At 46.3% G+C, this 18,387-nt stretch overlaps 1 protein-coding gene across 5 annotated transcripts in view; it reads right to left on the bottom strand.

Moving 5' to 3' along the window:
• Window positions 1–3,714: 3,714 nt before the first annotated feature.
• The window catches only part of LOC115124740 (receptor-type tyrosine-protein phosphatase F), a 460,456-nt gene continuing 445,783 nt past the window's right edge, over window positions 3,715–18,387 (bottom strand). For all 5 annotated transcript variants that reach the window (XM_065013771.1, XM_065013769.1, XM_065013773.1 and 2 more), the window contains 6 exons: window positions 11,368–11,546; window positions 8,836–8,962; window positions 8,619–8,744; window positions 8,038–8,192; window positions 6,502–6,637; window positions 3,715–5,813 (listed from right to left, as the gene is read on the bottom strand). In XM_065013771.1, coding sequence (XP_064869843.1) covers window positions 5,745–5,813; window positions 6,502–6,637; window positions 8,038–8,192; window positions 8,619–8,744; window positions 8,836–8,962; window positions 11,368–11,546 — 792 coding nt within the window. In that variant the 3' untranslated portion in view covers window positions 3,715–5,744. The remainder of the gene's footprint in view (window positions 5,814–6,501; window positions 6,638–8,037; window positions 8,193–8,618; window positions 8,745–8,835; window positions 8,963–11,367; window positions 11,547–18,387) is intronic.

Below are 18,387 nucleotides of genomic sequence, written 5' to 3'. Positions count from 1 at the left end.
TAGGAGGGGTAGGCCGTCATTTTAAAATAAGAATGTTTTTAACCAACTTGCTTTTTTTTTTTTTTTAACTAGGCATGTCGGTTAAAAACAAATTCTTATTTTTTTTATTTGATTTAAATAAAAAATAAACTGCGGCATCCTGGTTGGTGGGATGGGAGGAGGTGCGTACCGGGGCTCCCTAGTGGGGAAACACACGGCCCGGCCAGCTTCCTCCTCCGCATGGCTCCGTAGGACCACCTGCCCCCCCCCCCCGCATGTCTCCGTAGGACCACCTGGCCCCCCCCTCCAGGGTCTCAAACCCCACCACAGGACTGGACCTGATGAAATGGAGAAAACAACCTGTCTACCCACTATGACTCTGGTCAAGTACAAAGGGAATAACATGACACCCCCTTAGATGTGTTAAATAGGAGTTGATTGAGATATATTATCCCCCTTTAAGGTCACTGTAGTTATTTTTTAAAGTATCTGTATATATTACAAGACAGCCGTTATAAAGAGTAACACTACAACAAAGAGTAACAGTGCCACCAACTGTCAGTGCTGTGTAACTACAGTACCTGCGGTCCAGCTCGGCCTGCCTCCTGGCATGGGGTCTCAGCTCCACAGGAAGCTCTCTTCCCTGAGACGTAGGATTCGCAGCGAGGCCGCGGCAGCATTGGCACTGATCAGCTTCTCTAAAAGGACTCCCTGCTGGTCCAACCCGCCGGAGGAAGTGTTCTCCCCAAACAGGTTCCAGGTCAGCAGCAGCTTCCTGGTGGGGGTGCTCCGCAGCCAATCAGGGAGGGGCTCTCTGCACCTCACCTTGGGTGCCTTCCTTGTTGACTTCCAGTATGATCAGAGCACAGCGCTCTGGACAAGGTGGCGAGTCAGTCGCTAGTCAGTTCCTTCATCTGTAACGTACAGGCACAACCACAGGGGAGCATAGAGCCCCACACTGTCCTTGTCCAAACGAGATCTACACGGTTATCAAAACACAATGCCAGGGTAAGCCTCCACAAAACACAATGCCAGGGTAAGCCTCCACAAAACACAATGCCAGGGTAAGCCTACACAAAACACAATGCCAGGGTAAGCCTACACAAAACACAATGCCAGGGTAAGCCTCCACAAAACACAATGCCAGGGTAAGCCTACACAAAACACAATGCCAGGGTAAGCCTCCACAAAACACAATGCCAGGGTAAGCCTACACAAAACACAATGCCAGGGTAAGCCTACACAAAACACAATGCCAGGGTAAGCCTACACAAAACACAATGCCAGGGTAAGCTTATACAAAACACATTATTTTAAGTGTTTAAAAATGTATGGTGGAAAAATGATTGGAACCATTTCTCTTGTTTGACCGCTAGGTTTTATGGGTAATTATGACTGATACTGTGGTACTCTATTCAGCAGGATGGAACGTTTTGGAAAAAGTACTGATTTATTTTCCGTACGTAGGGATTTCAGCAGTTACATTTGCCCACGGTTGGCTCCACGTGAACTACAATATTTTAACATTTAGAATAGAAAATAACCACTCTGCCTTAACAAAACGATTTTCTAAACATAAAGTGTAGATACCCCTGGACTTATTACACATTGCAGCCTGAATTTCTCTCACACATCTACACACAATATTGCCCATAATGACAAACGTTAATTTTCTGTTGTTGTCGAATTATTTTTGCAAATGTACTGAAAATGAAGTCATTTACATATAAGTATTCACACCCCTGAGTCAATACTTTATAGAAGCACCTTTTGGCAGCGATTACAGCTGAGATGCTTTCTGGGTAAGTCTCTAAGAGCTTTGTCCACCTGGATTGTACAATATTCGCACATTTCTCTTTAAAAAAATTATTCCAAGCGTCATAGCTAGACAGCCATTTTGAATTTTGACAGATTTTCAAGCCGATTTATGTCAAAACTGCAACTCCTGTAGGCCACTCAGGAACATTCAATGTCGTCTCGGTAAGCAACTCCAGTGTACACTGAGTGTACAACACAGTACGAACACATTCTCTTTCCATGACACAGACTGACCAGGTGAATCCAGGTGAAAGCTACGATCCCTTATTAATGTCACCTGTTAAATCCACTTCAATCAGTGTCGATGAAGGGGAGGAGACGGGTTAACCTGTTGCCTCTACTTGGGACGCTTGCGTCTCAACTAGAGCTCTGGAAATGCAAATGCGCTACGCTAAATGCTAATAGTATTAGTTAAAACTCAAACGTTCATTAAAATACACATGCAGGGTATCAAATTAAAGCTACACTCGTTGTGAATCCAGGCAACAAGTCCGATTTTTAAAATGCTTTTCGGCGACAGCATGAGAAGCTATTATCTGATAGCATGCACCAATACACTACAACAGAAAAGCACAGCAGGGGACGTAAACAAAATAATTAGCATTTCGGCGTTACACAAACCGCACAATAAAATAGAAAACAGTCATTACCTTTCACCATCTTCTTTGTTGGCACTCCTAGATGTCCCATAAACACTATTGGGTCTTTATTTCGATTAAATCGGGCCATATAAAGCCAAGATATCGTTATATGTAGACTGTGTGATAAACGAAAAAAACAGCGATTTCACAACGTAACGTCATTTTTTAAAATTCAAAAAGTAGATGATAAACTTTCACAAAACACTTCGAAATACGTTTGTAATGCTACTTTAGGTATTAGTAAACGTTAATAAGCGATAAAAATCATCCGTAGGCGATGTAAATATCATTAGCTGTCGTCTTGGAAAAAATTTCAGGAGAGAGCTCTTCCGGAATGATCTGGGCGGAGACCGGAGGTAAGCGGTGCCCCTCTTTCGGTTCAACCAAGAATCAAAGATGATTAAATTCACAAGACTCTCGACAACATGGGGATGCTGTGGGAGTTGAATGCTCGGTCTTATCTAATTCGGCTCACTGTTAACAATTGCTGGAAGTGGCGCAAGGATATTTATTTCCATTTTCTGTGATCAGGTTTTCCTGCGCTTTCCGATGTAACGCACGTTATGTAATAGCCACAGTCGTGATTTAACCCGTTTTAAAAACGTCCGAGGGTTTCCTATCCACACATTCTAACCATATGAACGTACTATATTCCTGGCATGAGTAGCAGGGCGCTGAAATGTTGCGCGATTTTTAACAAAATGTTCAAAAAAGTAGAGGGTCGACTGAAGAGGTTAAAGAAGGATTTTTAGGCCCTTTAGACATGGATTGTGTCTGTGGGCCAGAGGGTGAAGGGGCAAGACAGGAGACTTATGTGCCTTTGAACGGGGTAGTAGGTGCCAGGTGCACCGGTTTGTGTCAAGAACTGCAACGCTGCTGTGTTTTTCCCAGCCTCAACAGTTTCCTGTGTTCATCAAGAATGGTCCACCACCCAAAGGACATCTAGGCCACTTGACACTCATGTGGGAAGCATTGGGGGAAATCTGGCACAACTCAATATTAGGAAGGTGTTCTTAATGTTTTGTACACTCAGTGTATATAAAACACAGAAAAATCTAGTTTTTGACTGCACAGCCCCTTTAAATCAACGGGCTGTTGAAATCCTGTTTCTTGTGCGTTTTGATGTGGAAAGACCCTATTGTGAGTGATCACAGTATTGCGATTTCCTGTGAAATGTGAGTCATATCGGTCACAATAGCAACAGGGCAAATCATTATATAAAGAGAGGGAGACAAAAAACATCACAAACAAAAGGAATTTTTCCCCCCAAAAAAACAACAATTATTCAACTTTATTCAAGTTTTTTTCCCCAGCAACATATTTTTTTAAAATTCCAGTTCTTTTTATCAACAAATAGAAAACAGACTGCGTATACAACAGATCAAACCCCTACAGCACTAAGCATTCACAAGGTATAAATGAACATTGTGGTTTATTCCAGCCAGCATGTCAGACTCAGTCCTGTTAGGCTTGGGGATCGTCGTGCCCTGCGGCCTTGTGGGTAAAGATGTGCTTGTGTGGCGTGGTGGCGGTTGGCCCGACGGAGGCTGGGGAGTGGTCCTCAGTTGGGGTTATGCTGTTCTCTTTAACAGAACTACACATCTATACACCTCTCTCACTCTCTTTAACAGAACGATAACCTGCTCTCTATCTTTCAGCAAGGTTAGGGTCAAGTCCAGTTTCAATGAAGTCGATTACAGCTAAATGAATCGAATTACAGCTAAATGAATCGAATTACAACTAAATGAATGAATTTCGATTCATGAATTGAATTCACTCCTTGAAAAATGACTGGATTGAAAAATGGAACACTGATCTCAACTCTGTCTGGCTGTCAGGTTGCTATGGTAATCCAGTAGATACAGACACTAACTTTCTCTCTCCTTCCATCTCTCACTCTCTTTCCCTTTCTCTCTTTAATTTCCTCTAAGCCGGTAAGTAAAGAGAGTGAATTATTTTAACAATATAGTTTGAAGCTGCAGTATATATCTGTATAATTGTACATATATATATATATAATCAATCAGAATTATATATATATAGTCATCATTTCTATTTCTGTATAAAATAATAGCAGGTCGGTTGGAGGATGCAGAGGGTTTGTGTGTCTCTGCTCCTCCGGTAGTAATCGTAGTATTCTGTACAGGGGGGCCAGGGTTAATGGCTGCTACTCCTCTCTCCACCATCACGGGGAGCTGCTCCTGCAGTCCCTATGTTCCAACCCCCAGGCAGCGGACTGACCAATCAGCTCGCTGGGAACCAAGGAAAGAGGAGGGGCTTAGAGGGGACACAATATGATTCATACAGCGATTCAGGAGTTGATTCTCAAGTTCAACTCCTCGTTGGGTATAAAAGTCTATTCGTGCGTTCGTCTCCAGATTCATTCTCTGGTTATTCAAGGCCTCAATGCCTTCAAGGCTTCTCTCTGTTGTTGAAATCATCATGTGCTCTTTGAGTTTCTGTACAATGCTGATTTAGTTGTCGTTAGTTGATGTCACGTTTTTCGCTAGCTAGTGTAGTTTATATAGTACCTGTATCGCGGCGGTTGGTGTATGCGTTTGAATCATTTTGTCATTTTCCCCCCCCTACGTTTGAAAAAAAAAACGCAAAGTGAAAAGGCGTATTATCTTAGTTATTAATCTTGCTCCGTTTTAAAACGAAAAAGACAAACAAAAAAAAGATAATAAACAATAAAAATCTTGATAAAAGTCAAAACTGTCAGCAGCTTCAGAGAACAAACAGTGGTTCTCCTGTATTAACGTCTAGGAAGTAGAAAATACAGGTCCCTAAAATAACATACAACATTTTTTTTTTTTTTAAACTAAAATAAACATACCAATTAAGGTGGAAAAACTAAAATGCTGTGCCCCAGTTAGGCCATTAAGACAAAATACATGTCTGATGGTATTAAAACAATTATAAAAAAAAACCCAAATTGATTAACTAAATATAAGAACATTATTCATAACGATATTTCATAATAATAAAGTAAGAAAGGAGAACAGAAACTCAGTCAGAACTGTCGCTTGCTCCCGTGTGAAACGCTGTCGTCGTCATGGTATTGTTTGTAGTTTGTTTTGAAAAGCAATCTATAGGGTGGTTTTTTTTGTCTGTTTTTTTGTTTGTTGTAAATCCGAGTAGTAGACCTCTGGGATTGGTTGAACCCGTCGCTAGGTGACAGTGGCACCGCCCTCCTCCCCTGTGATAGGGTAGCAAGGAAGGTCAGGGTCAGGTCAGATGGGTTGATACAAGTATGGTGGCTGAGATGGGACACTCAGTGGCCAGAGGCTGCTCAGCTCAGAGTGGTTACGTTGCATAGTGGTCAAAACTCCCCAGGTACTCCAAAGCTGCTCTGTAGCACAGCTGATACTGGTCCTAGAGAGAGAGAGAAAACACAGTCAGTCATCATTCTTTCTTTTCTTTTGAATTTTACCCTGTTTTTCTCCCCAATTTCAAGGTGTCCAATTGTTTTAGTAGCTACTATCTTGTCTCATCGCTACAACTCCCGTACCGGCTCGGGAGAGACGAAGGTTGAAAGTCATGCGTCCTCCGATACACAACCCAACCAAACCGCACTGCTTCTTAACACAGCGCGCATCCAACCCGGAAGCCAGCCGCACCAATGTGTCGGAGGAAACACTGTGCACCTGGCAACCTTGGTTAGTGCGCACTGCGCCTGGCCCGCCACAGGAGTCGCTGGTGCGAGATGAGACAAGGATATCCCTACCGACCAACCCCTCCCTAACCCGGACGACGCTAGGCCAATTGTGCGTCGCCCCACGGACCTCCCGGTCACGGCCGGTTACGACAGAGCCTGGGCTCAAACCCAGAGTCTCTGGTGGCACAGCTGACGCTGCAGTACAGCACCCTTAACCACTGCGCCATCCGGGAGGCCCTCAGTCATATCTTTCTATCTGAGATGCAGCATTATATTACTGTTAGGAATCCTTTCTATTGACAGGTGCTGCAAGAGTCATGAAGCCTTTTGATTCGTTGTTGAGGAGCATTTCCCTCCATTCCACTCTCCCGACAACGGAAGACAGCAACAGTACAGTATATATACCTCTGTCTGCACCATGGCAGGTCTCTGGGTGCGTAACGTCTTGACGGTCTGGAAGAGGTCCACCACCCCTTCGTACCTCATCCTCTCCAACACGATACTCAGAGTGATGAAGACCCCTGTCCTGCCCACCCCGGCACTGAGGAAGAGGAGGAACACACGCATTACACACCTTATACAGTGTGCACAGTATCCTATAGGTATCCGGATTTTCATACTGTCATACCGCTCTTCTGCCATCCCGGGATCTCCGGTATTACCGGCATAACACACAAGAGGACGCTAAAAACATATTTAAAAAAAAAAAGCCCATTGGGCATCTATTACTAGAATGCTAAGAAAATGAGCACAAGTAATAGCGAAATCACATAGGTGCTGTTAGCTCAATGCTAACGAGCGATAATTAACATAAACGAAAAGCAAATTACTGCTCATAAAGTTATACAAACATATCTAGTAGCTACCAGATGTCATTTTTGGTGAGTATGGACATTTTACAAGAGAAAGTGAACGAGAGAAATTGTGCAAATGAACAATGTTGTGATGCAAGGAAAAGTAGCATGGGTAGACAGAGCAGAGGGGGGAAGAACGGAGGAGGAAGAGCAGCATGGGTAGACAGAACAGAGGGGGGAGGAACGGAGGAGGAAGAGCAGCATGGGTAGACAGAGCAGAGGGGGGAAGAACGGAGGAGGAAGAGCAGCATGGGTAGAGAGAGCAGAGAGGGGAAGAACGGAGGAGGAAGAGCAGCATGGGTAGACAGAGCAGAGGGGGGAAGAACGGAGGAGGAAGAGCAGCATGGGTAGACAGAACAGAGGGGGGAGGAACGGAGGAGGAAGAGCAGCATGGGTAGACAGAGCAGAGGGGGAAGAACGGAGGAGGAAGAGCAGCATGGGTACAGAGCAGAGGGGGGAAGAACGGAGGAGGAAGAGCAGCATGGGGAGACAGAGCAGAGGTGGGAAGGAGAAACAAAATGCTAGCAGGAAGCAGGAAACAGAGGAGAAAAAAATACTTTGACTTCTGGTCGAAAGATAAGATATCTGATGACAAACATTTCAGTAGTGAATTGTAATACAAGTGTAATTTCATCACTTCCTGTCCGCCGCACGACAGAGACTCACCAGCTTCCTCTCTCTCCTGTTCTGGGGAACTACCGTAAGCCTCATAACGTAAAATAATCTGACAGGTGAAGAAGATGATCTGCTTTATCTCCTAACGTATTGCACAAGTTGACTGTAGGTAATTTACTTAAAAAGTAGCTACAAATATTGAAATTTAGTGAAAAACTACAAAGAAATTGTTTTTGACGGTTAAAAAAAAAAAACAATCATCCCCATGACTATTTCCTAATACCCTGGTATAAAGTACACCGCCCAAAACTACCATCCTACTTCCAGGTACTTACTTTACACCAACTGCATGGTACCAAATGGTGCCTAGTGATTCTTTTTTAAATTTACCCAATAGAAAAACACCAGTCATTCATTGTATAATTACTATTTGTTCCGTGTAATTTCTGGCTTTTCAGCCAAGTCTCATTACCTGCAGTGAACAGTGATTGGTCCGTCCTGTCCAAACTGCTCCTTGGTTTTATGCACTTGGCCAATGAAATCGATGAATCCTTCCCCGGTTTTTGGCACTCCTTGTTCTGGCCAATCAGTGAACTGGAATTGGCGGATCGTCCTGGATTGGCCATCCTAAGGGAACCAATAGGAGGAGAGTATGTTAGAGCGGTAGTCGAGAGGGAACCAATAGGAGGAGAGTATGTTAGAGCGGTAGTCAAGAAGGAACCAATAGGAGGAGAGTATGTTAGAGCGGTAGTCAAGAAGGAACCAATAGGAGGTTAGAGAAGCAGTTGGAGAAGTATCTCTAGCAATCACTTTAGACTGATGAGGAAAACACATTTGAGGAACTAGACAAGGTTTCACTCACTCACTCACTCACTCACTCACTCACTCACTCACTCACTCACTCACTCACTCACTCACTCACTCACTCACTCACTCACTCACTCACTCACTCACTAAACTCACTCACTCACTAAACTCACTAAACTCACTCCCTTCTTCCTGTCTCAGGACATCCCCAGGGATGTGATCTATCTCACAGGTTGACACACTCACCCTGGCGTCTGTGACCTTGAACTCTCGGAGGATGTACTGGGGCATGTTGTACTCAGCCATGGGGTCCACTACAAAGTACTGGTACCTGGCTGAGCGCTCTGCTGGCCAGTACTGGTGACACTTCTCCTGTAGGGGGATAGACAACCAGGGTTAGAACAGGGTGTGTGTGTGTGTGTGTGTGGTTGTGGTTGTCTACTGTATGTGTGTTCATCTTTACCCGGCCCATCTCTCTGAGTTTGGTGAGCATCACTACTATGGTAGAGTTATGTTCCCACAGCATCCTCCAGAAGTCTTCAGTGGTTTCAGCCAGAGGGCCCTGGGTGGCCAGATACCCTTTCTGTTGTCTGGGGAGAGGACATCAGGACACACTTAGAGCAAACACACAATTAACTCAACTGACAAGTTCTGCTGACTGGCGGCAGGTGGCAGTAGAGTGACATGCAAAACAGAATGAGAGAGAGAGAGAGAGACAGAGAGAGAGAGAGAGACAGCGAGACAGAGAGAGAGACAGCGAGACAGAGGGAGAGACATCGACACAGAGAGAGAGAGACAGAGATAGACAGACAGACAGACAGACAGACAGACAGACAGACAGACAGACAGACAGACAGACAGACACAGAGAGAGAGAGCGAAACAGAGAGAGAGAGACAGTGAGGAGACAGTGAGAGAGACAGAGAGAGAGACAGTGAGGAGACAGTGAGAGAGACAGAGACAGAGAGAGAGACAGAGACACAGAGAGAGACAGAGAGGCAGAGAGAGAGACAGAGAGAGACAGAGACAGAGAGAGACAGAGAGAGAGAGAGAGAGAGAGAGAGAGAGAGAGAGACAGCCACGGGTGAACAACTAATGAAGGTGCTACAGGCTAGGCAATAATGTGTAACCATGACATTAGAGTGATGCTCTGGGCCCCACTCCTCACACAAATAAAGGAAAAGAACGACAGAGGAGAGGGGGGAGAGAGGACACACAAACACACAGACAGACAGACAGACAGACAGACAGACAGACAGACAGACAGACAGACAGACAGACTATGAGATGTCTTCCCTGATCATTATCTCAAATGTTATCCTACAGAAACCAAGCACAAGCTAGCTGTTATGTTAGCTGTTATGTTAGCTAGCTATATGTTCATTAAGACAATGTTATCCTAAAAAAAACAAGGAAAAATCACCACAAATTAGCAGATATTTTTGTTTATTCTATGTATATAATGTCGGCGTTTTATCTGTGGAATAAATACCGATACAAATATTTAGGTGAAAGGCTAATATCGGCCAATAATATCGGTCAAGCGATGTATCGGTCGGGCTCTAGTCTTTTCCTGCTTGGCTCAGTTCGAGAAACACGAGAGGCGCTTGTTGAGTTTCTATTTCTGCCTGGTTAAAACGAGGCTTAATTACTAAATACTGCTACAGCACACAACAATAACAACAACATTAACAACAACAATGACAACTGCAGGTCCCTGTGCTGAGCAGCTGAAGACTCAAGGAATAGCAGACAGGGAGAGAGAAACTATCCATCTGGAAAATGCTTCATTAACACACACACACACACACATACACCATGCTGTTAGTGGGAGCGGTTGTCATTAAGGTATTTACATAGTGACAAAGCAGTCTGGGTCTCTGGGGAACAGTTTTCATTAACACACACACACACACACACACACACACACACACACACACACACACACACACACACACACACACACACACACACACACACACACACACACCAGTTTATGGGATGAATGTAGAGGAGAGAAAAGCTGTGTGTTAAAGTTTATGGGATGAATGTAGAGAAGAGAAAAGCTGTGTGTTAAAGTTTATGGGATGAATGTAGAGAAGAGAAAAGCTGTGTGTTAAAGATTCTCTCCTCTCCCCTCCTCTTTTCTCCTCTCCATCTCTCTCCTCTCCCCTCCTCCTCCATCTCTCTCTCCTTTCCCCTCCCTCCTCTTCTCTCCATCTCTCTCCTCTCCCCTCCTCATCCATCTCTCCCTCTCCCCTTCTCTTCTCTCCTCTCCATCTCTCTCTCCTCTCCATCTCTCTCTCCTCTCCATCTCTCTCTCTCCTCTCCATCTCTCTCTCCATCTCTCTCTCTCTCTCCTCTCCATCTCTCTCTCTCCTCTCCATCTCTCTCTCTCCTCTCCATCTCTCTCTCTCTCTCTCTCTCTCTCCTCCTCCCTCACTCCACTGTGTAAGGCCACATTTAATCTCTGTCCTCTCAGGAAGGCTCGTAGCCTTATAAGCTAACAGGCCACGTCAGCACAGGTCTTAGTTTCAACACGGAGTGGTTAATCAACACCCAGGGATGTCTGAGGCAGAGACGACTGAGGATGGATGGACACATTGATTGGACTGATCCAGTCCTGGAGGGCCACCCAGTGTGTGAAGAAACAGCTGACAGAAGGAGAAGGTTTTGGCCCACCCTAGTCTGACCCAGCTGGCCTATAGACAGTGAGACAATCTCTACGGCATTTCCTTTATTCCTCGCATCCTTCTCAAAACCCATTGGATGAGAAGGTCAAAGGGTCCCTCCCCTCTAAGGAGAGAGGGCACAGGGAATCAAGGCAACGCAAATGAGATTCTCCCCGTGTCTATAATGATTCCTAAATCAATTCACACATTCGCTTGCTGCTTCTCCTTGTAACCTGTAAACCGCCTATGATGTAGTCAGACCACACACACACACACACACACACACACACACACACACACACACACACACTCTCTCTCTCTTACCTGTACCCATCGATGCAGCTGGCGTTGATGTAGTCAGATCCCTCCACTCCTCTGATAGGCTGCAGACACACGCGTGTCGACTCGAAGGGCATGATATTCACCAGCCGGTTCTTGAACTTATTGCAGGGCAGGTTGGCACTGATGAACCTGGAGGTGTGGGCTTTGGAGTTAGCCAGTCTCTGTGAGAGAGGGAGGGAATAAGGAGAGGAGAAGAGGAGAACGGGAGAGAACAGGAGGAGAGAGAAGGGAGATAAGTGAGAGAGAAGGGAGATAAGTAAGAGAGGAGAGAACAGGAGGAGAGAGAAGGGAGATAAGGAAGAGGAGAGAAGGAGGAGGGGAGAGAAGGGAGATAAGGAAGAGGAGAGAACAGGAGGAGAGAGAGAAGGGAGATAAGGAAGAGGAGAGAAGGAGGAGGGGACAGAAGGAGGAGGAGAGAGAAGGAGGAGGAGAGAAAAGGAGGAGGGGAGAGAAGGAGGAGGGGAGAGAAGGAGGAGGAGAGAGAAGGAGGGGAGAGAAGGAGGAGGAGAGAGAAGGAGGAGGAGAGAGAAGGAGGAGGGGAGAGAAGGAGGAGGAGAGAGAAGGAGGAGGAGAGAGAAGGAGGAGGGGAGAGGGTATCACTCACATGTACTTCACTTTATTGTGTTTCTTTAACAGGGACTCATTAATGTATATCACAGTAATAGCAGCAGGACTTTACTGACAGTAACAGTAAGGCATGGTGTGTATAAAATGGTTGTAATGGCTATAGTAGATGGTGGTGGGTGTCCGCAGAGCTGGCAGAGCCTGCTGGAGAGATGGGAGTGGGGAGGCGTGACTGGCTCAGTACGGGACCTGGCAGCTCTCACACCACAGATGGACATCACAGGAGAGAGTGGACAGACCTGGTGTTGCTCTGTGTGGGGTGGCCAGACTGCCTGGGCTTGAACGGCAGGGCTGTAAGTCCCACAATCACCATCGCTCTTCTTTGCTTTGTTTCTTACATCCTTTGTTGTTGTAATTAATTATTGATGGTAAAACGATTGTGGGGGCTATTTGGTTAGACTTCAATGTCGGCGTTTGACATTATCGATCATAGTCTGCTGCTGGAAAAACATATGTGTTATGGCTTTACACCCGCTGCTATAATGTGGATAAAGAGTTACTTGTCTAACAGAACACAGAGGGGGTTCTTTCATGGAAGCCTCTCAAATATAATCCAGTTAGAATCAGGAATTCCCCAGGGTAGCTGTTTAGGCCCTTTGCTTTTTCAATTTTTTACTAATGACATGCCACTGACTTTGAGTAAAGCCAGAGTGTCTATGTATGTGGATGACTAAACACTATACACATCAGCTACTACAGCGACTGAAATGACTGCAACACTTAACAAAGAGCTGCAGTTAGCTTCAGAGTGGGTGGCAAGGAATAAATATTTCTAAAACTAAAAGCATTGCATTTGGGACAAAACAGTCACTAAACCCTGAACCTCAACCTAAATCTTGTAATGAATCATGTGGAAATTGAGCAAGTTGAGGTGACTAAACTGCTTGGAGTAACCCTGGATTGTAAACTGTCCTGGTCAAAACATATTGATGCTGTAGTAGCTAAGATGGGGAGAAGTCTGTCTATAATAAAGCGATGCTCTGCCTTCTTAACAGCACTATCAACAAGACAGGTCCTACAGGTCCTGGTTTTGTCGCACATGGAATAATGTTCAGTCATGTGGTCAGGAGCCACAAAGAGGGACTTAGGAAAATTACAATTGGCTCAGAACAGGACAGCACGGCTGGTCCTTGTATGTACACAGAGAGCAAACATTAATAATATGCATGCCAATCTCTCCTGGCTCAAAGTGGAGGAGAGATCGACTTCATCACTACTGTTATTTGTGAGAGGTTGAATGCATCAAGCTGTCTGTCTAAACTACTAGCACACAGCTCACACAGCTCAGACACCCATACATACCCCACAAGACATGCCACCAGAGGTCTCTTCACAGTCCCCAAGTCCAGAACAGACTATGGGAAGCACACAGTACTACATAGAGCCATGACTACATGGAACTCTATTCCACAGTACTACATAGAGCCATGACTACATGGAACTCTATTCCACAGTACTACATAGAGCCATGACTACATGGAACTCTATTCCACAGTACTACATAGAGCCATGACTACATGGAACTCTATTCCACAGTACTACATAGAGCCATGACTACATGGAACTCTATTCCACAGTACTACATGGAGCCATGACTACATGGAACTCTATTCCACAGTACTACATAGAGCCATGACTACATGGAACTCCATTCCACATCAGGTAACAGATTTTTATTTAACCCTTATTTAACTAGGCAAGTAAGTTAAGAACAAATTCTTTACAATGACGGCCTACCAAAAGGCCTCCTGCGGGGACGGGGGCCTGGGATAAAAAAGAAATACAATATAAATATAGGACAAAACACACATCACAACAAGAGAGACAACACTACATAAAGAGAGACCTAAAACAACATAGCAAGGCAGCAACACATGACAACACAGCATGGCAACAACACATGACAACACAGCATGCTAGCAACACAACAACAACATGGTAGCAGCACAAAACATGGTACACACATTATTGGGCACAGACAACAGCACAAAGGGCAAGAAGGTAGAGACAACAATACATCACACAAAGCAGCCACAACTGTCAGTGAGAGTGTCCATGATTGAGTCTTTGAATGAAGAGGTGGAGATAAAACAATCCCAGCCCCCGAGTGTTTGTTGCAGCTCGTTCCAGTCGCTAGCTGCAGCGAACTGAAAAGAGGAGCGACCCAGGGATGTGTGTGCTTTGGGAACCTTTAACAGAATGTGACTGGCAGAACGGGTGTTGTATGTGGAGAATGAGGGCTGCAGTAGATATCTCTGAGGGCTGCAGTAGATATAGGGCTCTAGAGGGGGCTGCAGTAGATATAGATATATCTGAGGGCTGCAGTAGAGGGCTGCAGTAGATATATGAGGGCTGCAGTAGATATCTCTGAGGGCTGCAGTAGATATATGAGGGCTGCAGTAGATATATCTGAGGGCTGCAGTAGATATCTCTGAGGGCTGCAGTAGATATCTCTGAGGGCTGCAGTAGATATCTCTGAGGGCTGCAGTAGATATATCTGAGGGCTGCAGTAGATATATCTGAGGGCTACAGTAGATATATCTGAGGGCTGCAGTAGATATATCTGAGGGCTGCAGTAGATATATCTGAGGGCTACAGTAGATATCTCCTGATGCAAGCAGTAGAATCAGATTTTAAAATCGTCCCCAGGAAGAGTAGCTGCACACTTGGCAGGAACTAAATGGGGATCCATAATAAACCCCAAGAAGAGTAGCTGCTGCCTTGGCAGGAACTAATGGGGATCCATAATAAACCCCAAGACGAGTAGCTGCTGCCTTGGCAGGAACAAATGGGGATCCATAATAAACCCCAGGAAGAGTAGCTGCTGCCTTGGCAGGAACTAATGGGGATCCATAATAAACCCCAGGAAGAGTAGCTGCTGCCTTGGCAGGAACTAATGGGGATCCATAATAAACCCCAGGAAGAGTAGCTGTTGCCTTGGCAGGAACTAATGGGGATCCATAATAAACCCCAGGAAGAGTAGCTGCTGCCTTGGCAGGAACTAATGGGGATCCATAATAAACCCCAGGAAGAGTAGCTGTTGCCTTGGCAGGAACTAATGGGGATCCATAATAAACCCCAGGAAGAGTAGCTGTTGCCTTGACAGGAACTAATGGGGATCCATAATAAATACAAATACAGTTGAAGTCGGAAGTTTACATACACCTTAGCCAAATACTAACTAAATACTAATATATATATATAAAAAACATAAACATACTGTTGACAAGTAGGCTATGGTGTAATGGAATGTTATGCCTTGTGTGGCTGGTTCCATCCTGTCTGACTATATCCAGCCCCTACACCATGAGTTCCATCCTGTCTGACTATGTCCAGCCCCTACACCATGAGTTCCATCCTGTCTGACTATGTCCAGCCCCTACACCATGAGTTCCATCCTGTCTGACTATGTCCAGCCCCTACACCGTGAGCTCCATCCTGTCTGACTGTTCCCAGCCCCTACACCATGAGTTCCATCTTGTCTGACTATGCCCAGCCCCTACCCCATGAGCTCCATCCTGTCTGACTGTTCCCAGTCCCTACACCATGAGTTCCACCCTGTTTGACTGTTCCCAGCCCCTACACCGTGAGCTCCATCCTGTCTGACTGTTCCCAGCCCCTACACCATGAGCTCCATCCTGTCTGACTGTTCCCAGCCTCTACACCATGAGTTCCATCCTGTCTGACTGTTCTCAGCCCCTACACCATGAGTTCCATCCTGTCTGACTGTTCCCAGCCCCTACACCGTGAGCTCCATCCTGTCTGACTGTTCCCAGCCCCAACACCATGAGTTACATCCTGTCTGACTGTTCCCAGCCCCTACACCATGAGTTCCATCCTGTCTGACTGTTCCCAGCCCCTACACCATGAGTTCCATCCTGTCTGACTGTTCCCAGCCCCTACACCATGAGTTCCATCCTGTCTGACTGTTCCCAGCCCCTACACCATGAGTTCCATCCTGTCTGACTGTTCCCAGCCCCTACACCATGAGTTCCATCCTGTCTGACTGTGTCCCTGCACCATGAGTTCCATCCTGTCTGACTGTTCCCAGCCCCTACACTATGAGTTCCATCCTGTCTGACTGTTCCCAGCCCCTACACCGTGAGCTCCATCCTGTCTGACTGTTCCCAGCCCCAACACCATGAGTTACATCCTGTCTGACTGTTCCCAGCCCCTACACCATGAGTTCCATCCTGTCTGACTGTTCCCAGCTCCTACACCATGAGTTCCATCCTGTCTGACTGTTCCCAGCCCCTACACCATGAGTTCCATCCTGTCTGACTGTTCCCAGCCCCTACACCATGAGTTCCATCCTGTCTGACTGTTCCCAGCCCCTACACCATGAGTTCCATCCTGTCTGACTGTGTCCCTGCACCATGAGTTCCATCCTGTCTGACTGTTCCCAGCCCCTACACTATGAGTTCCATCCTGTCTGACTGTGTCCCTGCACCATGAGTTCCATCCTGTCTGACTGCTCCCAGTCCCTACACCGTGAGCTCCATCCTGTCTGACTGTTCCCAGCCCCTACACCATGAGTTCCATCCTGTCTGACTGTTCCCAGTCCCTACACCATGAGTTCCATCCTGTCTGACTGTGTCCCTGCACCATGAGTTACATCCTGTCTGACTGTTCCCAGTCCCTACACCATGAGTTCCATCCTGTCTGACTGTGTCCCTGCACCATGAGTTCCATCCTGTCTGACTATGCCCTGCCCCTACACCATGAGTTCCATCCTGTCTGACTGTTCTCAGCCCCTACACCATGAGTTCCATCCTGTCTGACTGTTCCCAGCCCCTACACCGTGAGTTCCATCCTGTCTGACTGTTCCCAGCCCCTACACCGTGAGCTCCATCCTGTCTGACTGTTCCCAGCCCCAACACCATGAGTTACATCCTGTCTGACTGTTCCCAGCCCCTACACCATGAGTTCCATCCTGTCTGACTGTTCCCAGCCCCTACACCATGAGTTCCATCCTGTCTGACTGTTCCCAGCCCCTACACCATGAGTTCCATCCTGTCTGACTGTTCCCAGCCCCTACACCATGAGTTCCATCCTGTCTGACTGTTCCCAGCCCCTACACCATGAGTTCCATCCTGTCTGACTGTTCCCAGCTCCTACACCATGAGTTCCATCCTGTCTGACTGTTCCCAGCCCCTACACCATGAGTTCCATCCTGTCTGACTGTTCCCAGCCCCTACACCATGAGTTCCATCCTGTCTGACTGTTCCCAGCCCCTACACCATGAGTTCCATCCTGTCTGACTGTGTCCCTGCACCATGAGTTCCATCCTGTCTGACTGTTCCCAGCCCCTACACTATGAGTTCCATCCTGTCTGACTGTGTCCCTGCACCATGAGTTCCATCCTGTCTGACTGCTCCCAGTCCCTACACCGTGAGCTCCATCCTGTCTGACTGTTCCCAGCCCCTACACCATGAGTTCCATCCTGTCTGACTGTTCCCAGTCCCTACACCATGAGTTCCATCCTGTCTGACTGTGTCCCTGCACCATGAGTTACATCCTGTCTGACTGTTCCCAGTCCCTACACCATGAGTTCCATCCTGTCTGACTGTGTCCCTGCACCATGAGTTCCATCCTGTCTGACTATGCCCTGCCCCTACACCATGAGTTCCATCCTGTCTGACTGTGTCCCTACACCATGAGTTCCATCCTGTCTGACTATGCCCTGCCCCTACACCATGAGTTCCATCCTGTCTGACTGTGTCCCTACACCATGAGTTCCATCCTGTCTGACTGTGTCCCTACACCATGAGTTCCATCCTGTCTGACTGTGTCCCTGCACCATGAGTTCCTACCCTCTGGCTCCCGGTATATATTTGCCTCTGTTAAGACGAACAGGTACAAGCACTTCTTCACCCCTATGACCATTGCCCTTTTCAATACAGGGAAGGAGGTGGGCTTGGGAGGATGTTGAGGTTGACGAGATGATCTAAGAATGTACAGAGCACCTGACTTATTAGGCAACTTTGACATGCTGTGCTTCAGTGCTCCTCCTAGGCCTACTGTATATAGTAGTATTGATGGCTGTCATCCCTATGGCTTGATCATTGTAGTAGTATTGACTGCTGTCATCCCTATGTAGTATTGATGGCTGTCATCCCTATGACTTGATCATTGTAGTAGTATTGACTGCTGTCATCCCTATGTAGAATTGATGGCTGTCAGCCCTATGTAGTATTGATGGCTGTATGTCATAGTAGTAGTATTGATGGCTGTCATCCCTATGTAGTATTGATGGCTGTATGTCATAGTAGTAGTATTGATGGCTGTCAGCCTTATGTAGTATTGATGGCTGTATGTCATAGTAGTAGTATTGATGGCTGTCAGCCCTATGTAGTATTGATGGCTGTCAGCCCTATG

This window comes from Oncorhynchus nerka, linkage group LG9b (assembly GCF_034236695.1).
Source record: "Oncorhynchus nerka isolate Pitt River linkage group LG9b, Oner_Uvic_2.0, whole genome shotgun sequence".
NCBI classification, from domain to species: domain Eukaryota; kingdom Metazoa; phylum Chordata; class Actinopteri; order Salmoniformes; family Salmonidae; genus Oncorhynchus; species Oncorhynchus nerka.
This window is presented reverse-complemented; position numbering and strand designations above follow the sequence as displayed.